The sequence below is a fragment of the Sebastes fasciatus genome, chromosome 11 (genome assembly GCF_043250625.1).
Source record: "Sebastes fasciatus isolate fSebFas1 chromosome 11, fSebFas1.pri, whole genome shotgun sequence".
Classification (NCBI taxonomy): domain Eukaryota; kingdom Metazoa; phylum Chordata; class Actinopteri; order Perciformes; family Sebastidae; genus Sebastes; species Sebastes fasciatus.
This window is the reverse complement of record NC_133805.1, coordinates 17,311,917-17,336,816: the sequence shown is the minus strand read 5'-3', so window position 1 is coordinate 17,336,816 and position 24,900 is coordinate 17,311,917. Positions and strand designations below refer to the sequence as shown.

Here is a 24,900-nt window from a genome sequence, read left to right as displayed (position 1 = left end):
AGCTTCTATAAGATATAATGACTCACTAAATGTGTCATTAATTTTAATATACACAAGAGCTTATATAAGACCTGCCATTAAAGGTGATTGGCAATTTGCTTGAAATGCATTTTATTCAGAGCTAAGACTCATAAACACAGATTTATAACTTGAAAGCACTAGTTTAACAAACAGATATATACACTACAAACTGCCAAGACTGTTTTATCTCACTTTTCTCATATTTTCACACTTCAAATGACATTGAAAAAAGAAATACTGAATGTTAATTGTCCCCACGTTTGTCACCTATTGGTTGCCATGGTTTCCTGCAGACTCGACACCGGCTGATGACATTTTGAAGAGACGGTCCCTTCACTGTCTGAGGAACAGGTTTACTATAGGAGAGAACAAAACACACACACACACACACACACACACACACACACAATGTAAATTTAAATCACAAGTAACGTTTTTGATCACAGCTGTATAATGGCTTAATCTAATCTATCTATTAGCAGCTGTTTATGTCATCATGACACACCCAACCCTGTGAATGATGTGATTTAAACTAGGAAACAGAGGCATCCCTCATGGCATACATCCACGACTGTTAAAGGGATAGTTCGGGTGTTTTGAAGTGGGGTTGTATGGGGTTCTTATCCATAGTCAGTGTATTACCTACAGTAGATGACAGTCGGCACACTCCCAGTTTGGAGAAACAGATAGGAGTTACCGCACGGAACCAAAGCAATGTACTGGTGTGGACGGGGGGCAGCAGCAAAACGTATTTTAGCCACTTAAAAGAAAGGAGTCTGGTGGCTTTGGCAAGAGCATAGTGGATACAACGGCTTCAGTTCCTCGTTGGAAAGGGCTGTCTGACAGCAAGGTAAAGAGGTGAAAATATTCTAAATATAGCGTACACCTCAACTGATATTGATTGTTTTTATGTAGGCCTTTCTTTTAGGTGGCTAAAATACGTTTTGCTGCCGGCCCCGTGCACAGCAGTACATTGCTTTAGATCTGTGCAGTAACTCCTTTCTGCTTCTCCAAGCTGGGGGCGTGCCGACCGTCATCTACTGTAGGTAAAACACTAACTATGGATAAGTACCTCATACAACCCCAATGCAAAACACCTGAACGATCCCTTTAACACAGAAGGGGAACAGTTTACCTGAACATGCTGTTGGGGTCTAGGGAGGCCAGCCAGTAGCTATAGGAATCAGGGTAGTAGTTACACGTTCCCCGGCCGTGACACTCGATGAAGGGCACTTGGCGGAAGCTTTCCAGACATGAGCCGGGAGAAGCCAGGGGCTGGGAGGAGCCCTCTGCTCCAGCACCCGTTTGCTAGAATGGATGAAGGTCAAAGAAAGAAAATGACATGAAAAATAGCATACGAGAAGATCCAGTGTCTCAGGAGAAAAATAACACAGAATTCTTTACCATGACAAATGAGTATCCAGTCCATAGTGACTCCCAGCCTCGCGGACATTCAGGTATCAGAGTTGTCTGGCTGTGGACGGCTATGACATTGGAGGTGGTTTCACACACTGAGCACCTAAACCACACATGCATTCGGATTAAAATAAATAGTATTTTATAACAAAATGTGTATTTCAGTGAACAGAACATGTACAGTGTTTTGTATTTACACTGGAAAAACACATGAGTCTGTGTATATGTGAGCCTGCTCCTGTCCCACCTGCTGATGTATTTGGCCAGTGTATCCCCTGTGATGGAAACCATGTTGGCAGGCATAGGAGAGTCAGTGGACAACCAGTAGGAGTAGTCGTTACGAGAAGCGTAGCGGCAGTTTGATTCTGTGTCACAGAACAGGAAGGGCATGGTGGAGAAACGAGGGAGACAGCTTCCCATGGTGCCTGAGAGACAGTGACAGAAGTGTCAGACAATGACTCAATCGAAAGCGCAAGTTTATTAAGATGCAGACTCTCTGCAGAGTATTTCTGTTCATCAAGGTCTCCATGCTCTTACCAAGGTCCTGACCATGAGCTCTCTCATTTCCGTTGATGAAGAGGAAGGAGTAACCAGAGTAGATGACGCTGGTGCCAGGTGGGCAGTCAGGGACACTGATGCTCTGACTGTGTCTGGCTATCAGGAAACTGTCAACATAACCTGGACCACCTGTGCCTGGCAACCCCAGAGGACCCTTGTTGCCTGGGTCTCCAAGTCGGCCTTCTGGACCTGCAGAGGAAACACATCATTGATAAGAAAAAAAATAGAATTTCCGCCTCCCGGTTGTATGCCTCCGCCAACCAGGCAAGTTGCAGTTTACATCCATGTCTGTCCAAAATGTCATCACTTCATCATTTTATCCTGTTAGACGTTTGTGTGAAATTGTCATAATTAGCATATGAATTCTTGAATTATGGCCAAAAACGTGTTTTATGAGATCATAGTGACCGTGACTTTTGACCACCACTGGCCACGGCTGTCGCCGGTGCAGAGACATAACAAACAACACAATGTTACCAAGTGACATCATGTGGGTGATTTTGTTTGTGGATTCTTTTGGGTAGGAGGGCTGACTGTACTACAGTCTTTGTCACTGCTAACTCACTCTCATTGATGGACCGAGGAGTGTATTTCTAATATGGAATTCATATGCCGGCAAGGAACTTCACCGGGAGGGCGTGACACAAGGTTCAGGTTTTCCACTAAATCCCTCTCTGGCTTCCCACCCACATACAAAAGTGCAGAACTCAGCTAAGTACTGCTGCAGAGAGTCAAACCTGGGTTCTCTCAGGTCTTTTGCCACTGCACCACCCATATGCCCCATGATGTGGTCACATACTGTTGACTATTGTTATCATCATAACATATCATCTAATCACACACAAACACACACCCGGCAGTCCTGCTCCTCCTTTGTCTCCTTTGCGTCCAGTGAATCCGGGGTCACCATCTCGGCCGGAACCACGCCCTCCTTTGAAGCCTGGCTGACCTGGGACAGAAAGATTCAGTGTCACATGGTGCAAGCTTGGTGGAAATGGTGTGATATAGTTTTAACAAGCAAGAGATAAATAGACTATTTAGCAAGCCGACATCACAATCTAAATGATGTTGAGTTTCAATGTATTCGTTAATGGTAAGGTATTAAACTGACAAAGTTACGTGCGGTATCTTTGGCAAAATAGTAGCACATCTTGAAATCAATGCATGGACTGAGCTGAGATCAAATGTTGGACCTGGTTTGCCTGGTGTTCCTGATGGGCCAGTGTTCCCTGGGGCTCCTCGATTGCCATGGGGACCAGGTGCGCCAGGAGGTCCTGGTTCATATATCACCTTGCCAAATGCTGGTTCACCTTTGAAGCCTGTAGTGACAGAAAAGGAACATTTAGCATTTTTAGCGCGTCATAACTGATTGTCTGTTAAGATGTAGAAGTGTATTCAGGCTGGAAGATATTAACAGGGTTCAGTATTATTCCTGTTTATTTTGAACAGTAGTAAGACAAACTTTTGCCGCACCAGGTCGTCCAGGAAAACCTTTCAGCCCAGGTGGACCAGGAGGGCCTCGGTTGTATCCAGGGTCTCCCTTGCCACCTAAAACACACAGGTCATAAAAGGATTTCAAATGAATTAGCTTGTCAACACACACTATTGCATAAATTCCATATCTCCATATCACAGAGGAAAAGTGAAATGAATCCTCATAAATCTTATTATTCTCTGTCCTATTCGTAATTCCTCTCAGTTGTGGGAACATAAATCAATTGACGACCATTACTCTTCTGTGGTGACAGATCTGCCGTTGTCATGGGGTGGAATTGAAAGAGAATAGCTAATCTCTAGGCTGAAGTTGAAATGATAGATTACCAGGGGGCCCATAGATTCCTGATGGCCCAGAATCACCTCTTGGTCCCGGGCCTCCAGGGCTGCCTCTTGGACCCTGGGGAGGCAAATCAAACAATGACAGGTCAAAGATGAGACTTTTAGTAGTGCAGCGGGATTTGGAAGACTCAGATGTGATGTAACTGCAGATGATGCTTAAATGTAATCTCATCCCGGTTATTCTGCTGAAAGAAAAGGCACATTGTTTAAAGAGATTCTGACCTTGTTAGTGTGTGCTGAGTGCATTTTTAACAAGTTTTAAAAATGTATACATGAAAATAAAATCACAACTCCTTTGTTAAATACAAATATGAATGCGGAACGTTGGGCTTTAATCTTCATTATCCTTTTTAAAGACTTTTTGTCAGGCATTTGTCAAGTATTTCTCAAAAGATAAATGTTAGGCTCACTTACAGATGGTCCTCGCGGGCCTGGATCTCCTCGGGGGCCAATATAGCCTGGGCCTCCTGTAAAACCTGGATCCCCTCTGTCTCCTTTTAACCCAGGCACTGTGGGACCTGGAGGGCCAGGTAAGCCACGATAGCCTACATATACAGTAGAGAGGAGAGAGTCATTTTAGTATAATGAAAGTACATACGTGATAACTGCGAACCAAGCAAAGAAAATAAGGAACTAATATGTCAAAATATCTTTTGGACTTAAGACACTTTTAAAAGTTTGTACATTATGCAGAAAATCCTGAGATTGTGGTCTGATTTAGTGACACTTTCAGAAAAGGGCATGTGAGATCCTTAATTCCTCCAGCAGTACTGAACATCCTCACCTGGGCTACCAGGATTGCCAGAACGGCCGTGGTCTCCTTTGGACCCAGGAACACAAGCCCCTTCTCTTCCTGGTGGTCCTTTTGGACCAAAGAGCCCAGGTGACCCTGGAAATCCTCTGTCTCCTATTGGTCCAGGACCCCCTGCATGAGTCAAGCCAGGAGGACCAGGGTTCCCGGGGGGACCTACAGAGCAGAAATACATAGACGTGCACTAATCTCAACAACAGGACTAATTAGCAGTTAATAATTTAGGAGTTTTTGGTTGGCGAAAATATTAAATCATCATTTTATCATTGTTTATTTGGTCTAAACCACAATGGTGCAAATAGTGATGAGTTTTTTGTGCTATGCAACACAACAGGTACATAATAGTACTCATATGAGCACCATTATATGTAAAAAAAACTCTGCAACCTCATGTAGTGTTTGATATTATACAAACACACGAACAAACAAAGTGACTATATTTAATAATAATGAGGCAACATAATAAGAAGCAACAACATGTGATATGTTGAACCAATTTCATTATTTGACTTCTAGCATGTGGAGCTTAATATCTGGAGATTATACCAATAGTGTCCGAGTACAAAAAACATAATTCTGAGGTTTATCCAAGACTGTTTTCTAAACCAGTGTCACGGCAAGTATGAAAAATATAAATGTCTTTTTAAAATAAAGGACACAAGTTTGTACAAGTCTTGAAAACAATGATGTCATTTACCTGAGACTCACCTTGTTGACCCGTGTCACCACGCCTACCAGGGGTCCCTTCTACTACGTCTACAGAGGAGAGATGGAGGTGAGTTTTGGCTGCAGTCGTGACTTTGAAGGAACCAATAGTCATAAAAGAGACACCTTTTCTACAGGCCAGTGGTTTAGATATAAAGAAAATACAAACTATAATACATGTAGGTTTGTATTATACAGGATGTGCAGGAGTTCATACAGGACATTTCATACAGGGTTCCCCTTACTAATGTCTCCTTTCTGTCCTGGTGGTCCAGGGATCCCATCCCGACCCTGGTTGCCTTTAGGACCTGGATAACTACCGACACCCGGCAGGCCTGGGGGACCTGAGGCAAACAGATATGAAACAAGTTAAGTTGAGGTCAAACTTCAAAGAAAGCACAAATAAAATGCAGCAGTGAAGACTCAAGTCCCCTGCCTTTCAAAAGCAAAGATTATACCGTGGGCAGAACAATTTGTTAACTGATTTAGTGAAATGTTTTTCTTCTTTAGTATAATATTTAAAAACAAGTAGTTCAAAGAACTTTACCTGCCGGTCCATTAGGTCCTGGCCGTCCTTTGCTTCCTGGAGGTCCACCTGACCGACCTTTAGGCCCCTGATAGCCTGGTGAACCTGGAATAACAGGGTGGGGGGACAGGAGAGGGGTGAGAGGTCAACTGAGTGTGAGCAACAACATACAACAGTCATAAACTGCCTTATTTGTGGTGATCAGTGGTAGTAACCATTTTGTCCATCAGGTCCTGGGTTTCCTTTGGCTCCACGGTATCCCGGTAAACCTAGAGGTCCAAAAGATCCTGGTTCACCTTTCTGACCCTTCATCACATTAGGACTGACTGATCCTGGTTCACCCTGAGGACAGGAACAGAACACATTTTGGTATTTTACTAGATTGTACTCTGTTACAAAGATTTTTTTAGATCGGTACCTTTTGTCCTACTGGTCCAGTCCGTCCATATCCATAGTAATTTGGCTCGCCATTAACTCCTTTGTTACCAGTTGGACCTTGTGCACCATCTGGACCTGGCCCTCCAAGGATTCCTTGATCTCCTTTTATTCCCTTTAGGCCTGTGAGGGTTAAACCACACATCTATTTTAGGTAAGGTACATTGAAAGAGACCTTTATATCTACAGCTGCAGTACAGTAGAGGGTACAAGTAAATCATCTTTTATACCTATATTGTGACTCTTTAATGGTTATTATTAAAAGTCAAAATGTGAATTGGTTGTAAATCTGTAATTGTAGATCTATTAATACATTGTTACTGTACTTTCATTTGTGAGGTTAGAGATGTGAAATTGTATGAAAGCAATAAGCCTTAAAATAATGTTTAGGTCTTACCTTGAGGCCCTTGGACTCCTGGGTCTCCTGGAGCTCCAGAAGGTCCTCGACTTCCCTCTGAGACCACTAGTCCAACAACACCTGAATCACCTGGGGGACCTGGACAAAGATAGACACACAGCACAAATGCAGTTTTAAAAACTTTTGATCTGGTGAACCACAATACTGATGAATGTATTGTTACAAATGTGAAGCTAATATCAAACCTCTTTGTCCAGGACCGCCTGGTGTTCCACCTATCCCTCTCTGCCCTTTTGGTCCAATAGGTCCAGTATCTCCAGGGGCACCAGATAGACCAGGGTGACCTGACAAAGTACAGGTACAGTTAGAATATTATCATTACCTCATAGGCTATACTAAACAGTAACAGTAAGACTTGGAAATACGGCATTTTATGACTTCACATGCACTCTTGCAAGAGGATGAAATGTCCTGAAATATTTGAGTAAACAACTGTAAGCGGTTGTGAAATAACACTTTTATGAGAAGAATCTACTGTAAAGCTTACCCGGATCGCCAGGGTCCCCTGGGAGCCCCAAAACGTTTTCTGGTGGTGGTGGATTGCCTGGACGACCTCTGAAACCTGGGTCTCCTTTTATGCCTGGTGGACCCCGGGAACCTCTGGCTCCATCTGGGCCGAGGTCACCTGTAAACAGTCATGTGGGGCATTAACTCCATCATAACTTTGACCCTCATATACATATGCAATGAATTACCAACCATTGTTTCAGATCTGACGCAGGACTTTGTAACTTTCTTAATTTACCTCTCTATGTTAAACCAGTGTAGTTGATATACGGTACAGTGTTCTACTTGTCTGTGAAGGTGTGTGTGTGTGTGTGTTTGCATTTGTGCGTTACCTATTGGGCCTGGTTGTCCTGTAATTCCAGGCAACCCATCTAGTCCATATCCTGGTAACCCATCTGGTCCAAGGTCTCCTCCCAGTCCTGAAGAAATGTGGAACACGTGAAAAAACGTCTATAAATACATACAATATTCTACAATATAATGAACATATTGTTTTCTTATACACGACATGGTTAAGGCAGTGAATACTAAAACTTACTCAAAGTCAGTTAAACCCTTTAATTCACATCTATCATGCATTAAAGAATCAAGCATCATGAAATGATTGTCAACAATACCTTGTTGACCGGGCACGCCGTTTTGTCCCCTGATCCCTTTTGGTCCAGTAGGCCCAGGTGGACCTGGCACTGATGGCCCATTAAAACCAGGTTCACCGGGAGCCCCAGGACGACCAAACCCTGGCAAACCTGGGTTCCCCTTCTCACCGGGGGAGCCATTAGGTCCTGAGAGAGCGGAGACAGAACAAAATTGAAGAAAATACGTCGGTTAAGGGATGGTGAAAATGTTATTATTCCCTATAGGAAGAAACTGTCTAAATGTGTTGGACAGAGTTGATTTAAGAGAGTCCACCTTATATCCTCTTTTATCTTTCACCTTCTGCATTCATTGTCCCTCTGGAGTTGACAGTTAAGTACATCACATGACTTCAATATACACTGACCTGGATGTCCTGGATAACCATCTGGTCCTTGTGGTCCACTCGGTCCAGGTAAAGCTTTACATGAATCCTTACTACCAGGTAGTCCTGGGGGGCCTAAGGCACCTTTACTTCCTGTATGTAACATGGAAGAAAGCAGTAAATAGATGAACATGTGTCTCATTATGTATTTCTGTCTGTCTGCGGGCTACAGTGTTATATTTGAGTTATGAGTACTGTACCCTTTTCTCCAGAAAAACCAGGGTTGCCACTCAGTCCTGGGTTCCCAGGTAGGCCAGGGTTCCCAGGATCTCCTACAGGCCCCTGATCTCCGTCTGCTCCTGGAGGCCCTGGAGGTCCTGGGAAGCCTGGGTGTCCAGGGCCACCGTCACCCTGATGATCACAAATATACAGCATATTATTTATTTATCTATATTCACATATTTCAATGTGCTTGCAGTACGGCATTGTGTTAGTGCTCTGCTATTTGTCTATCATGACTTTACACTTTACAGTAGAACACACAGTAGAAAACTAAGATGTGCATAGAGGTCAGTGGGAGCTGTCCGTGGTACTGAAACAGCTGTCTGTTACTGCTGAGTCCTTAACATTCACGCTCAATTCAATTCCTTTCAGGGGTGAACTTTTATTATATTCTATACATAATTTATGGCAGCAAAAAGTGCTTCAAAGACACAAAATCTATTTTAAAGACCCCAATGAAATACTACCAAATGTGGTGGACATCCTGGAAAACCGTTACTTCCTTAAACACCTTTAGTGATGACTTTATTCTGCACTAATAATTAAAAGGTACAGCCAATAAAGTCATCAATCTCACTTTTCTGCTAGTCCTCTTAAACCAAACTGAGTTTCTCTCCATAACAGATGTCCCATTGGGTCACACGTATCACTCCCATGTCCGTATGATGAATATGAAGCCACAGCCAGCAGCCGGTTAGCTTAGCACAAATACTATAATAATACAAATAATAATAATGTTGTTTTTTTTTTACCTTTGGACAGAGCCAGGCCAGATGTTTCCCTATTTTGAGTCTCTAAGCTAACTGGCTGCAGATTGTAGCAATTTACTGTTTACAGAGAGTGGTATCAGTCTTCTCATCAAACTTCCCATATGTCGATTGATCCCTTGATGTCTAATCTCCCACCGTAACAGAAACTACATCGCATTAAGACAGTAACGATAACCTTTAATATAAATTATTATTTCCTGTTTTTCAACTGCATCTGTATTATAAACTGTAAACCTTGGAAGTTAAAATTGGATACTTTTAGTTTTACCTTTTACTTTGCTTTCACATAATGGCCAATAAAGTACTATATATATATACCATGTGCAGATGCATACTACTGTATAGTAGCCTATACTGTATATGTGGTAGGCTTTGTTTGTGTCTCTGACCTTTTGTCCTGCAGGACCATGAAGGCCTGGTGGACCTGGCCGACCAGGCGAGCCCCTACCTGGAAAGCCTGGGAGACCTGGCTGCCCATGGTCACCTGAATAACACACACACACACACACACACACACACACACACACACACAATGATAGAAACATGAATGACTTGTTAATTATACTTTTAGCTGTTCTCTGTTCTCTTAAGGAGGTATCAAAAAACTTTCAAAGTAACTTAAAGTCAGGGCAAAGCAAAAATAAATGTGTTCTGTGTTTGTCATGTGCTATTAACCATCCAGCCAAATTTGAATGATTAAAAGCAATATTCTCTGCTCTGAAATGCTGGGGGTGTGTCCGCTGAAGGTACTGAAACCAGAGTTTGTTTGCATATGCACCGTTACATTATATACAACATTTTCTGTTGCCACTACACCACTGGCTCCTAGTGTTATAACTCGCGATTGAGCGGTAGAACCAATGATGCTATGACCTCTAGTTTTTATTTAGTATTGGGGGAGGGGCTATGCTGCGGATAGTTCCAGTTCGTCATCAAGCCAAAATTTCAGGCAATTCTGTTTTCAGCAATTATTTTCTAACATGTATGATGTGTTTAGAAACATGTGTGTTTTTTTGCTTGAGCTCAAAAGCACATGGATTACCTTTCTGTCCCGGGATCCCAGGCCTTCCAGGAAATGTCACCTCACCGCTTTCTCCTTTCTGTCCTCGAAAACCGGGTATTCCTGGGTTACCTGGTGCTCCGTGGTTACCTGGATGTTTGTTGGTACGTATGAGAGACGCTTCCATCATCTATTGAATGGTAACGTAAAGACCAACCAACCGTTCCATTTCTATATCCATCCATTAATAAATCCATCAGTCACACAGCCATGCCTACCTGGGCTTCCAGGTGAACCAGGCAGACCTTTAAATCCACGTGGTCCAGGATGTCCTGGAGTGTGGATGTGGCTAGGTTCGCCTTTCTGGCCTACCAAAGAAGGAGTGAGAGAAGAAAGAATTCTTGTAAATGTCTGTCAAACTGTGTATTGGTCAATGTGTTTCTTTACCTGGAATTCCAGGCTGTCCTGGCAGGCCAGATACCCCAATATCTCCCGTGCTTCCTGGAGGTCCAGCAGGCCCATATCCCACTGGCCCAGGGTAGCCAACTGGTCCAGGTCTGCCTAAAGGCCCTGGTGGACCTGGGAAACCACGGTCTCCCTCTGCACCAGGGAAGAGATACTAGAGAGAAGACGGAGAATCACTAAAATTACATATTATTCTGTTGGACGGGGCTGATAATTTAAGAACTTTGAAACATAAACATGTGACACCAAATGACACCAAGTCTGTCAAAACCTTCTCACCGAATCCCCCGGAGGCCCTTGATCGCCTTTGAGACCTGGTAGACCAGGAAACCCAGGGAGGGCATCTGGCCCTGGCCTGCCAGGCTGTCCCGGGTCTCCTGTCTCTCCCTTTAACCCAGGAGCGCTGTAGGAATATGAGTCTCCCTTTTGTCCTGGAGGGCCTGGGTATCCCATTACACCAATACCACCCTTTACAGAAGAACTATTGTTTACAAGTGTTTTTAAAAAAACAACAACAACAACAAACTACTTTTTTTAAAGACATGCTTTCTTACTGGTCTTCCAGGAAGGCCACTAGGTCCTGGGAAGCCTGGATCACCTTTAGCACCTGGTCCTTGATTATATCCTGAGCAACAGAAAGATATAGAATGTCTATTCCTGTTTTAAACATTTCATATTTTCCAGTATAACCAGGTAAACTTTAAAATGCATTTGAATGTAGAAGGACGGATTTGGTAGAATCTGTGTGTTTGCATGCAGTGAATGGTTTTACCAGGGATGCCAGGTGGGCCAGGGGGGCCCGGTGGTCCTGGGGCTCCTGATCCGAAACACTCAAAGCAGGGCTCCCCCTTCAATCCTGAACAAAGAATGACCATGTGAATAATTTTAGTGAGTCCCATTTACACAATATTATGTTTTCATCATCCTAACCTTGTCTTTTTACTCTCTCCAGTCCATTAAAGGGAAGCGTTAACTGTTATGTACCAACTACTGCACGTACCAACATAGCTTATTAATGAATGGGAACTAGCAGGTCAGAAGAGATGTCTAATAGATGTGAAATACATTAACGGTCCAGTGTGTAGGATCTGGCGGTATCTAGCGGTGAGTTGAGGAGATTGCAACCAACTGAAGCCTCTCCCGTGTGCCAAGCGCGTTGGAGAGCTACTGTGGCCGACGCAAAAACGCGAGTGGCCCTCTCTAGAGCCAGTTGGAACAGAGCCAGTGTGTAGAGTGTGTGTGTACGTGGGAAGTGAGTGGTTAAGCAAGAGAGAGAGAGTGGTGGCGACAGGAGCGAGTAATGTTATCGACTCCAGCCCAAGCTGGAAAAGTTGACAGAGTTTGGTTTGTCCGTTCTCGGCTACTGTTGAAATATGGCGGACTCTGATATGTAGGTATAAACGGCTCATTCTAAGGTAACGAAAACACAACGAATCTTATTTACACTAAAGAAACATACTTATTAATATTATATTCCATTTCTGCCAATAGATCCTCCTAATTGTTACACACTGGTCCTTTAAATGGTGACAATTCATTTATGAATGACAGTTAGCTTCCCACCTTTCATTCCAAACGTCCCATCATATCCCGTAGGTCCAGGCACACCCCTCAGTCCCTTCATTCCTGGGTGACCTTTGGTAAGCCTATGAGCTACGAGCAAAACCAACAACAGTCCATCAGTCTACTAGATATGGTTTTATACCAAAAAGCGTTTTTCTTTTCATCATTGGTGCAATTTCGTTGGTGAATCCAACATAAAACATTTCTCACCATGTAGTCTCTGATAAATGTTGGCTCATTTGTTAAACACAAAGCCTGGCACTTTTTCCCCATTACATAAAAGTAATGTTTGTTTGAATTACTGTAAAAGAACTGCAGACATTTTATCTTTACATAACAGAAAAGAGACGAAAGTGAGCTTTAAAATAGAACAACAGTATTCACAGGATGACAATATTTGTAGTAATCCCATGTAGACACAACATACAGGACTATCACCCATGCAAGAATTTTGTTGAGGTAATCAATATATTTGAATCGGTATTACTCAAAGTGGAAGCAACACCAGTTGTAGTATTATTAGTGGTAATAGAGGTAATAGATGTAATAGTTTAAAGGTTTAGAAGGAAGACATTTACACATACTTTTGTCTTCTCCAGGTGGCCCCGGATCCCCAAGAGGCCCTTGATCCCCATCATCCCCATCTAGACCTGGGAGTCCCGGATAAATATCCCCAGGCTCCCCATGGTCCCCTTTGGGGCCTGGAAAGCCATTGGGACCACGTGGGCCTGGCACATAAACCCCAGATGAATGACCTGTGTGACGTAAAGTGAGTAAGTAAGCAATATATTTAGGGAAACCAAAAATCATACCTATTTATACTGTAGCTTTTAAATACAGTACAGAGTGATAGATAGATAGATAGATAGATAGATAGATAGATAGATAGATAGATAGATAGATAGATAGATAGATAGATAGATAGATAGATAGATAGATAGATAGATAGATAGATAGATAGGATGAGAATAGCCTCTTCACTACACACCTGGAGGTCCACCAGGTCCAGGAAACCCTACCATACCTGAGAAAAAGATAGTAGCTTGTGTTATTTCTGTACAGGCAAGTCTGATGAAAGCAAACATTAGTTTATAGAGTCAATATAATCTGTCACAGCTCAGTCATAGCAGACACTGACTTTAGCTTTCGCTGTACTGATCTATTTGCTGTTCATCTCACTATGTCTCAATCTGCTTATTATAACACAGCAATATGTTCATCTACCTTGACGCCCAGGGAGCCCAGGTGAGCCTGGGTAACCAGGATCTCCGTGGTAACCTTTGAGCGGCTCAGTCAAAGGCCCAAATATCTGTAAACAAAACCACTTTGAGGCATGTAGTGAAATCATGGTGGAACAACAGGAATAGCTGTATTTACTCAATAATAATTTGTCATAACATTGAAAAGTAGGATTAAAAAAATAGCACAAAGTTCAGGAGTACTCAGTAGAAACTTATAATAATTAACTCACATCTCCAGGTGGACCAGAGGGACCCCTTTCTCCCTTTTCACCCTATTAGAGTATACAATCAAAGAGTGATGATGATACAAAGCATACCAACCCCAACAAAAGACTGGGTATTGTTTTTGGCACTAACAGATCACTGACCGTCCCTCCTGATGTCCCTGGATATCCTGTATCACCTCTGGGGCCAGGCCTTCCCTAAAGAAAACTATATTGTATTCAAAAGCCACACACATAATAACATAATGAGTCGTTGTAGCATTGTAGAACAGTACCGTAGATGGTCGTCCTGGATCACCATCCTTCCCTGGCTTTCCCTGTAAGGACAATTGAGGACAACAGTGAGGACTTGGTTGGCAGGTTCTGCTTTCTATAAGGGAAATAGTTTATGAAGGGCCTCAGGCATCCTTTAATTCATTTCATTAATAAAAAAAGTTGTTTTGGTTGGCATTACATGGCAGTAATCATGAAAGCAATCAACAGCTGGGATTGTGGGGAGGCTGCTCTTTAATTACATTTGGATAGATGTGATTAGCAGAGGCCCCTTCCTCAAAAGTAGTGCCTGAGTTCATGTGCATGGCATAAGCCATCAAAATAAAAACTAAACAAAGTTACAACAGTTTTGAGTCTGCAGCTGCAATGTCCCCGTTGTCTTCATGTTAAATGAAAAACGGAAACATCTGGCTATCCACATGGCACACAGAATTTCAAGTCAGGCTGAGATTTTAAATTCTCAGTCACGTTGGGGTGGCTTCGATGCATTGATTCCAAAAATATCAGAGCCAATGAAGTCAGATTGACCACAGCTATGGACCATGTTGGCCCCTTTAGGGGGCGCTCTCAATGTTGTAAAAGAAAATGCAAGGCATGGCAAAGCTGTACCTACCTCAATGTGTAGAATATATCAGAATGAGATTGTGTCTCAATACTTCAGCTTAACCCTTTAAAAGGGTGTAGTGGTAATACTGTGCACTGTAACTTGGACTGAAGCTATTTTATGGCAATGGAATTATGATGAAATGGTGTATATACACTGTAGATTGATGACACACTAAGATAAGCTAGCAAATTTGTCCCAAAGCCATTAACTCTGCTATATAAATCACAAGTAAACAAACGCGTCTCATGCTTACAAGCAAACACAAGATTGGTGAAAACCTGCAATTATCTGAGTGGGACAATGAATGAGGTCTTCTTTCTTTTCTGTTCTTTCATTTTCCTGTGTGGCAACGTTGCAAATCACATTGAGTTTAATGCTGCATTAATGCCCTCTGCTGGTCATTTGTTCTCTTCAGAAAGGTGTTACTGGTGGCCCTTCAATGCTAAGTGAAGTGGTGAAACATCTCTGTTTGCAGGGAGAAACATGTGGTGTGTGCAACAGTCAAATAACACAGCAAATGTCTGTTTTGGGACACCACTGCACTTCATATGTATGAACAATCAGAAAGGGAGGCTTAACGATGAGGGTGAATGGAATATATGGCATGTAGTGTCTTACTTCTGGACCCTCCAGTCCTGTGTCTCCCTTTGCTCCTTTGGTGTATTGGCCATAACCAGGGTCTCCCTGAGAACAGATAGAAATAAGGTCAGGAATCAGGGAGATAAATACACAACACTAACCAGGCAGAACAAGCATCGGGAAGGATCTTTGGAGATCGAAAAAAATCAAAAACAGCATTCATTTTAAAATGTGTTATGTGTAAACTTACTGGGTCACCCTTGCAGCCTTTATCTCCTAAATCTCCTCCGCCTCCTTTTTCACTCTGAATAAGACAAAAACCTCAGGTTATGGCTCATTAGTTGCAATGACAACAGTTGCCTGTCAGTCTGTCCAAAATGTTGGTCCCAAATAGACAAAGATATTTTAATAACAACTAGCCAATTTGCCATTAAATTGGCTGTGGACATTCATAGTCCCTCGAGGAGGAATCCTAATATTTCCTCTACCTTTCCTCTAGTGCCACCATCAGGCCATCTACGCAAGAACTATAATGAACGACAATAACATTTACTGAGCACATTGATGTTGCTGAAAGTTGCTGAAAGGAGTTTCCACTTTGGACACAGCTTTGTCTGTAAAACCACTTTCAGATCACCATGTCAGCAGCTTCCCTATCAACTGATCTTTTAATTTTCTTCCATTTACATTAAAGAGAAATTAGCACTTTCGTCCGGCCAGTATTCTGAACCTCGACTAAATGGAGGTTGAGTTAAAAAGCCTGCTGTTCAAACAGCTCCTGCAAAATGTGGAAACTGTTCCATCTTGTGAAGTGTGACACCATTGGCCTTAGTGCACTGGCGATGTCTTAAATGGACTTGTTCAGAGCAGTTGCAACCCAAAAAAAAAACAAGACGAAGTGAAATACCATTGCTCATACAGGAAACCGCACTTAGTGGAATATACTGTATAATTAAGTGATTTGACCTAAGTCTGTTACTGTACCTTTAACTCAAGACTCTCAGTGAAAAACTCCTTGATCCGACCTGGTTGCCCCGGTGGTCCTCTTGGTCCTGGTCTTCCCTACATAAAAAAAGAAATTGAGATCATCCTCAAATATAAATAAGACATGATCCACACAGATAATGTTATGAGAGTGTGATAGAAATGGTCGGAGTTAAAGAAAAACAAATAATGGTGCAATGTGCTTTCAATAGAGTGCTGCAGGAATGAGTCCTAAAACCTGGAATTGAGTTAGCATTTAGCACTTCCGGTTCCCTCGTCTGTAAGTCAATGGGTTTATTGAATGGGTTTTTAGTTAAATGCCTGAAATAAGGTCTGAGGTTAACACAAGCTTAAGAGATTTTAACATTTTGTTCCACGATATAAATCCGTCAGTAAATATGCCACTTGTGACTTTTGAAGCTTTTATGTGTCTTAAGAAAGGCGGATGCCAACAAGTGGCTAAATGACGCTACTAAACGTCATCACGCTGACTCGTCCGCCATTACAGCCTCGTTGTGTTTACTCACGCTTATCGCCGCGGTGGAGTTCGTTTATAGCTCAATGTTAGCTTTTTACTTCTGGCGATTGCATTTATGCTTCAAAAATCATAGAAGTGGTGTTTATTTGTGGAGATTATCTTTCTGAACAAGTATCATAAATGTTTGTTTGCCTCTTATTTACTGCAGTAATCCAAAACCCAAAGGAAAAATCCCATTGGCTTTTTGTTGAGGGAACCCGTGCGATTCTAACATCCCGGTTGTCCTACAAAAATACGTCATCCCTGCAGCACTCTATGAGCTATATAATTAAATGTAACCATATTAATCTACTGTAAAAGTGTATCTAAAAGAGAAATTACCTGTGGTCCGCGAGGTCCTGGGATACTGCCTATGCCTTCTTGACCCTGTAGGATGGGAAAGCAGTTGTAATTTGTTTGTATAAATAAAATGGTCACCCAGTTTTCTCAAAAACTCCTTTATTTTGCATTTTTCTCCTAGTTCGTTTGTGGTCAGGCTCCCACGTGTACCTTCCTCGCTGCTGCCAACTCCCACCGATGGGTTAAAGACTGCCCCTCCTTTCATACACTACATCCTATCACTTCCATTTCCACTGTCTAAAAGGAGTTTCACAGAAAACTGGGAGACCGTATCACATGTAGATGTTCACACTTTCAAAATACTGACCTGCCAAAGAACAAGCACTGTGGCCAAACAGTTATAATCACTAAAGCAACAGTTAGGAAATGTTTCCAGTTTCTCAGGCAGCTAACTATGATAACTGAACAACCAGAACAAAACAAGAAACCTGCAGCTGTGGTTTTCCTCTGTGCCACTTAGACACCCAGTAAATACTCACATTCGTTATCACAGGTATGAGCTGTCAAACACGTACACACATATCCAAAGTGTTCATCCATATTTAGTAGCATTACCTTAGATCCTGGAGCCCCAGGACGACCAGGAAACCCCTGTCCATAAAGAACACAGACAGTTATATCAAACGTCACTAGGGCGGTGTATTGGCAAGAACCTGGCAATACGATACGTATCATGATACACAGGGTTACAATTCAATATATCGCGATATATTGCGATACTGTAAGTAAGGCGATATATTGCGATTTTCTAAATCTAATTTTAGGAAATCTGTCGTATAAAGAACACACCACCATATGCATCAAATCTGAGGAACTTTGTACTTTTTTATGCAATCAGAGCAGTGGGATCTGCATTTGCATTTATCAGAGTCCTTGTAACATCCAAAATCATAGCACTACTTTGAGAGGGCACATATCTTTGCAAATGAAATAAAGGATTGACTGAGTTAATATTTGCATGTAAACTTTGAATTAAAAATCAATACAGTGTTTTTGAGAATCGATACAATATCACAAAACATAATATCACGATACTCGATATTTTCTTACACCACTAAGCATCAAATAATAACTTTTCAAGAGTGCTATATGTACTCGGTGCAAGGCGACTGAGAAACTGAAAACTCACATCAGAGCCCCGTCGTCCAGGATCCCCTGGTAGTCCATGATCTCCAGGGAAGCCTGGATTTCCCTGGAATACAAGTGACGTTTATAAAAATTAAAAAATTAAATAAAATGTCTTATAATTCTTATAATTACTATAATGGAAAACATTGCAAAAACAGAACTCTATTATTATTATTAATCTAAATAGTTACCCGCTCTCCGTCCCTTCCAGATGGCCCAGGAGGCCCTGGGATTGCATTCACCGATACCCGAGATTCACCCTGAGAAATAGAGGAAGCGAGTTCATTCAACATTCAAAACTACTGCATTTAGTGTTAAAATACATGATAATAACAGATAAATATAAAATACTGCATATTGTAACTCTAGTTCACAGTGAAGCTCTGCAGGCTTCATCACTCATCTTTATGTGTCTGTGCACTTGACATGCATGAATGTGCTCAGAATGAGAATAAGGGGTCGCCTCCATGAAACGACCACATAAACCACTCATGTCATTCAACAATTCAGCAACTAGTGCTTATAAAACGAGGGTTACAAATGAGGCCATGACACAGACATAACAACACAGCGTTAGAAGTGTAAATGGTGACGTAAATGGTGTAAGTGGACTCTCGCACGGTAATCTCTCACACTCCCAAGTGCTAAGAATGAGCCTGACGAGAGACCTAATCGTGTCGCCCAGTGAACATCTGAATCCAGACATTCATTTGGAGACGACACTGCAACTGCTGGCCTCATCGTGCATACTCTCAAGTAGTTGTTTATGAACACTTCCTTCCCAAAGGTATTTGTTCTGCCAGTACTTGTACACCATTAGTTAAAGTACAGTACTGTTTGTGATGTCTTAGAGGAAATTAGAGAGTGTTTGTTCCAGTTCATAGTGAACCCTAATTGTGTTTGACACCTAGTCAAGTGAACAAAGTGACCATGACAATGATGTCATCCAGGTAAAACTAGATGGATGGAAGGACTTTATTAATCCCAGTGTGAAATAGTACCGAATGAACATGTTTCTTGTTGCAAATAAAAGTGGAAGGATGGACTTGATAGAAGGAACAAAACAAAGAAAAATCTTTAAACAACTTATTGGTCCCACATAGACGTGGTACAAAATGAGCTCTGGGAGCTCGGGGAGGCAGAGAGGCCGCCTGCCAGTGCAGCGTCATGTATTTCTTGGTGCACCAGGATCCTGCTAATAAACTTCTTGAAAGGCAGTAATTGCTGAGCAATTCTGCAGCTTCACCCTTCCTAAATACAAAAAACAACTGACCGTGGGTGGCACAGCATTCATTTTATTACCTTAGGTCCAGGCAGACCAGGTGGGCCCTGTAAAGTAGAGATAAAGCTGAAGTAAATTTTTAAGGACAGCGCTTAACAACAAAAGACTGAAGTCGATAAGAAGAGTAACAAATCAGAACACTGTATTTGATTACAACATAATTTAACAACTTACTGCATATCCATCACCGCCATGAGCCCCGGGAATACCAGGAAGTCCGTCTTCTCCCTGAAAGTGTGCAATGTGTTCAAAGTATGCAAAGACTGGTTCATGTTTGTTTGACAACAGAAAAAGTGTGATTGAAAAAGCTCTCTACTCAAAGCTCCATTATGCGAGCGTATGACAGATAAGCGAAAACTATCACATGGAAAACATACAACCATATGAAATATTTTCTTACATCTGTTCCATTGCAGCCTGGGGCCCCCGAGGGCCCTGGAGGCCCTTGTAAACCTGGAATACCCTGTAAGAGAATATCAGCAGAAGCATCTATAAACACATGCAGGAACATACACTGACACATAAATCAGATGATGAACAGAGTGAGAGTAAGATACCTCACCGGTAAACCATGAGTCCCAGCAAATCCTTCTTTGCCTTTGTGTCCCTGTAATGAAGGTAACAAAACCAGTATACTTTGTTACTTTGGATCTACCACAATGTTCGCACTTTGTTCATACACATAGTACATATTATACACAAGTTATTTCAAACAAAACTCAAATTTTCACACACTGAGACATCAAATAAACACCAAACAAACAGACACAAGCTTTGATAACACAGTTACTGAATGTTACCGAATCGCCTTTTGGCCCCTCACGTCCATCAGTCCCAGTGTTGCCCTGTCAAAGACAGCAACTTAGAATTAATCTTAGTGATCTGGTGCGATGCAGTAAAAAGTGATGTCTCGGTACACAAGGATAATGTGTAATTCATCACAGTCGATACACAATTTGAGTGCCCTCTAACAACAGTATTGGATTTGGAGGTATACAGAATATAAGAGCCACGAGAGCCAGGATGAAATGCTACCTTTGGTCCCAAAGGCCCAAGATGACCATCTGATCCTGGACGGCCTTCTGTCCCTGGGGGACCTGAAGCACCTGGAAAACCTTTATCTCCCTGTGAATGTGAGTGTATGTGAGAGAAAGAGAGGGAGAGATAGAGAAAAAAGAACAAGAAAGCAGACGGGCTACAAACGACAATAAACAACAATAGAGATATTTCAAATTTTACAAATTTGCATTTGTAAATGTTGCAGTTGTTGAAAAATTCAGTTTCCTGGATGTTTGTTGAAATACTTCTATGAGATTGATGCTTAATAAATAACACACCTGGTGCTGAATAACATACCACTGCATGTCAGCAATTAAGGCCAATGCAAATGTAAATTTGAGTTATATTCACATACGTAATTGAAGACTTTGATTTACACATGTAAAATCGTCATCTTCTGTATTTTTCAGCTTGTGGTTGAAAACATAAGTTTGTTTACTCCTACAATTACAAATATCACAACAGTGGAAACAAACCTGTAACAACATCAGCAAACATTAATAATATAGTTGAAATGTTGTCACGTGTTAGTCCCTGTATTAAAAGACCAGGAGTATCAGGGGTGATACTTTTGACAATGAGACTGATGTTTAGCAAAGTGAAAATGAAAACTAGTCACTTCTTAATCTCAGTTTAAGGTTAATAAACAAATTGAGTAAATATTACATAGTTTTTTATGAATGTGTCCATTTGAATTTGTGACACATGCAAATAGACACATTCATTCAATTTCAGTTATTTTCTCTTTGCCATGAATTTGTAATATACATCTATAGGCTACAGTCAGACCATTGCTGAGGCTGACCTGCATCAGACTGAACAGGTTTCATGTGTTCTGCTCTCTCTGTTTGGAGCTCACTGCAAGTTGATTTAAAATGAAACAGCTGGTTTCTCTTGACAGGGCTAAAATAATTATGAAGGATGTTGAGACACAGTATTTATGCTTTTTACAAGATCTATCTAGGCTCTGCACCTGATCGGACTAGTGCAGCACTGTACATCTGCACCTGAAGTGTTTTGAGCGTGAAAATCGCTGCACAGTGTTTTTAATGCAACGGTGAGGTTTGACAGTAGCACTGTGCCCTTGGTTTATGGTCTGTTTTGAATGCTTTTGAATCAGTGAGACCTGCTTTAGAGATGTTAAATGAATGATAATATTTGTGTGATAGTAATAATACAATAGGCCTTTTTCGCAGAAGACATTGTGCCATGACACAGCAGGAAAAGCACAGGTGTAAAAACAAAAATATAGTGTGTGACTCAGATTAGATAATATAGTCATGTTTATACATCTCATCTTTATTACAAAAACATATTGAGTTGGCACACAGGTACATAGTACAGTAAATGTACATGACCTGTTGTGTAATGTACTTGAATCGCAGTAATTGTGACTAGAAAAATGAAACTATTTAGTTGAAAGTTATGTGAAAAGAAGTGGTTTCAAACCTGCGTGAGGCAGAATACTTTCACAGTGAACCCCAGCATTGATGAATTTCATGTTTTACACAGAAAATAAATGATCTACTCACCCTGCTGCCTTTCACTCCTTCACAGTGGCACCTTGATTTTCCATTACACACGCACTAAAAAAAGAAATTTAAACATTGTTCAATATGTATTGCTAACCATTAACCGTGCTTCGGGGGCAGCTGTGGCTCAGAGGGTAGAGCCACCAATCGGAAGGTTGGTGATTCGATCCCCCGCTGCTCTTGAGCAAGACACTTAACCCCAAATTGCTCCCGAAGGCATAGCCATCGGTGTGTATTTAGGTTAGATCCTGATGGGCAAATGATGCCATCAGTGTATGAATGGGTGAATGCTGACATGTAGTGTAAAGTGCTTTGAGTGGTCGGAAACCTAGAAAAGCGCTATATAAATGCATGTCCATTTACCATTTACCATTCCACATACCAATGTAAACCAATTTAATTTCTATCAACCAGTAGCCATATCAGGAAACTGGTAACAAAACGAGTCAAACTGAACATAAACTGCTGAATCTTGACAGCCTTGCTTGCAGGAAAACACTCTTATTTTATTTCTTGTTGAATCAGATTTCTTCAGCTTTTGTTCCCTTCACCATTTCCCCCCAACAGTCATGTGTACCCCCTTTAATAACTCAATGCCCACAGAAGGGTCCACCCCACAGCTTTGGGAACCACTAGGCTAAGTAGACAAAGTTGACAACCATGGGGGATCGTGCCTTCTCGTCGCTGGGGCCACGTCTGTGGAACCATCTCCCAGGAACAATTAGGGCCTCAGACTCACTTGCTGTTTTGAAATCTGATCTTAAAACTCCCCTGTTCCCTTTAGTTTTCGCCTAGGGTTTTATAATTACTATGATTTAATACTTCTTTTAGTTGCTTTTCAGAAAGTAATTTGTCTATAATTTTATTTGTCCCATTTTGACGCTTTTAACCGCATGTTTCTTGTGTAAATTGCCTTTAACGTTGTGTTGTGATTGTTTTGCCCTTTGTGTGAAGCACCTTGAGATTTCGCTGTATTTTAAAGTGTGCTGTATAAATTACATTCATTATTATTATTAGGCTATTGTTACTGAAAGCTGTCTGCTGGTTTGAGTGATCCAAATTGTTCCACAATCAATTGCAACTTTTACAAACATTATGTTGATCAAGAATTTATTTGCAAAGTGAAGAGAGTTTACTTTTGGCAGGATTTTTATAGAGGATTCATGGAAGCAATTTGCCAAAACAACATTCATAACTCTCCACTGTTAAAGGCTTACACCTCCTTACAGCTGCCTTTAATTTGAAGGCTGTAAACATTACCGCTTATCAGCCGAGGAAATGGTTCAGTAAAGCTCACAGACTAAAAAGGCGGAGCTTCAGTAATAAAATACAGTGCGGATGTGCAGTGGGCTGTCGGTAGGCTAAATAATAGGTCAGCTATAGGCTACTGGTATAATGAACCATTATCAGTTAATATCAAGTAATTTCAGATGCATTAAATTTCCAATTCATCTTAGCCTTGTGGGAATCCAGCTATAAACCAGAGTACACTGCTCCAAGACGAAAAGGGGGAACCGTTTCTCTTTTACCTTAAAATTAACTCACTTAATAATGGCCTTTTTACTGTTATGAATATCATTTCCTTGCACATGAGATGATAATTACGGATGAAAACAGTTGGACATTATTATCTTTGTCTTATAAGGCTGGGGATGCGTTTTGTCATGGCTATAACAGCATTAAAATGTAGATTTCCTCATCATTTGTGATGTTCAACCTTATAACTGATGCTTCATTATTCTATCATTAGTTTCTTTTTCAATCTAGTGATATGCAGAATGGTTTGTATAGGAAAAACTATATTAATAAATATATACAAATGTCTCTGCTAACATTTCCATCTGGTGATGGATGCCTCTGTTTTGCTTACTTTCCATCTACCATATCCTGTCCCCTTTTCCATGACCTTCCATAAAAAGGCCCACCAACATAGCAAAGTGAAGCGAATACTGTACACAATGAAGTTAATGTGCAAACAGACTGTAAGAAAAACCTGCATCTCCTCAGGATACAAGATGTTTGAAGTTAAGCATAGACATTACAGTTACAAACAGACCACAGCAGCATTGTATATCAAAGTCAAGGCTGTGAAGACTGAATGGCGCTAAAACTGTACACAACAGGAAACACACTGTTACAGAGTGATGCTATTCTCCCATAAACAGTGATTTAGTGGATGTGTGTGTGGGACCTGGGAGAAAGAGAAAGGTAAACGTTTTACTAAACAGCATTAATCTAAAAAAATCCATAATAAGTTACTGATTGCTTAAAAGTGCAAAGTTGCAAGTTGAAAACAGCTATGATAAAACCAATCAGCCATTATAGCTCAGCGACTAACCCAGTTTCTGCAGTCTAATATGAAAGAAATAACAAGCAACATTATCCTGACAGAAATTACAAACGGTGTCCCCAGTGTGAACAGTATGAAATAAAAAGGACAAATGAAAAAACAGCCAATGGAGAGTTTGCAGAGTCTGTTAGCTAAATTAAATCAGATCTTTCTACAGTGTTATGTCAGTAAAGGAAAAATGAAATCTCTTACATTTTTGGCCCAAGTGCCCATCAGCATCACAGCAATCAGGATCAGAGAAACTTCAAACACTGCCCTTCCCATGGCTCTTCTCTTTCTCCAGTTACATCAAAAGCTTAGGAGTAACCCAGAGGTGATGAATGTCTTTTTGAGCGTCCTCCTCTGCAACTACCTTTCACATTACACTCGTCCACTGCTGCACTATGGGTGATGTTAGGTCATGGATTCGGTTAAATTGAAGTTCTCCGTCTGGGTTAAAGTGTAACAGCCCAGAGAAGTTGTTTAACTTGATCCTGAAGAGGGAGGCGGTCTG

At 41.4% G+C, this 24,900-nt stretch overlaps 1 protein-coding gene across 2 annotated transcripts; it reads right to left on the bottom strand.

Annotated features, from left to right (window-relative positions):
- Nucleotides 1-94: 94 nt before the first annotated feature.
- LOC141777170 (uncharacterized) lies at nucleotides 95-24,852 on the bottom strand. Of its 2 annotated transcripts, XM_074651206.1 has the most exons (52): nucleotides 24,600-24,852; nucleotides 22,058-22,111; nucleotides 20,502-20,591; nucleotides 20,267-20,311; nucleotides 20,029-20,073; nucleotides 19,867-19,929; nucleotides 19,641-19,694; nucleotides 19,487-19,513; nucleotides 18,376-18,444; nucleotides 18,186-18,248; nucleotides 17,612-17,647; nucleotides 17,039-17,083; nucleotides 16,180-16,257; nucleotides 15,446-15,499; nucleotides 15,235-15,300; nucleotides 14,012-14,053; nucleotides 13,881-13,934; nucleotides 13,743-13,784; nucleotides 13,496-13,580; nucleotides 13,260-13,295; nucleotides 12,856-13,026; nucleotides 12,272-12,361; nucleotides 11,481-11,564; nucleotides 11,263-11,333; nucleotides 10,988-11,176; nucleotides 10,691-10,862; nucleotides 10,522-10,611; nucleotides 10,286-10,393; nucleotides 9,633-9,727; nucleotides 8,452-8,602; nucleotides 8,234-8,344; nucleotides 7,851-8,015; nucleotides 7,566-7,652; nucleotides 7,214-7,351; nucleotides 6,912-7,010; nucleotides 6,706-6,804; nucleotides 6,292-6,431; nucleotides 6,089-6,215; nucleotides 5,895-5,978; nucleotides 5,593-5,691; nucleotides 5,351-5,398; nucleotides 4,616-4,798; nucleotides 4,246-4,376; nucleotides 3,817-3,889; nucleotides 3,469-3,543; nucleotides 3,189-3,314; nucleotides 2,849-2,944; nucleotides 1,975-2,184; nucleotides 1,685-1,862; nucleotides 1,426-1,540; nucleotides 1,157-1,329; nucleotides 95-377 (listed from the first exon to the last, which is right to left on the bottom strand). In XM_074651206.1, exons 1-52 carry the CDS (start codon nucleotides 24,669-24,671, stop codon nucleotides 266-268), a joined length of 5,010 nt encoding a protein of 1,669 aa, XP_074507307.1. In that variant the 5' UTR covers nucleotides 24,672-24,852; the 3' UTR covers nucleotides 95-265. The 2 variants fall into 2 exon arrangements, 1 of the variants encoding a protein (XP_074507307.1); XR_012595864.1 differs by lacking the exons at nucleotides 95-377; nucleotides 1,157-1,329; nucleotides 1,426-1,540; nucleotides 1,685-1,862; nucleotides 1,975-2,184 and having other exon boundaries at nucleotides 3,458-3,543.
- Between the last annotated feature and the right edge of the window lie 48 nt (nucleotides 24,853-24,900).

Coding starts and splice junctions, on each gene's coding strand:
- LOC141777170 (XM_074651206.1), bottom strand. CDS start 24,671: ATGGGAAGGGCAGTGTTTGAAGTTTCTCTGATCCTGATTGCTGTGATG. Junction 20,592..22,057: donor AAGGAGTGAAAGGCAGCAGG/GTGAGTAGATCA, acceptor TCACATTCACAG/GGAGATAAAGGTTTTCCAGG. Junction 8,345..8,451: donor TGGTTTTTCTGGAGAAAAGG/GTACAGTACTCA, acceptor TGTTACATACAG/GAAGTAAAGGTGCCTTAGGC.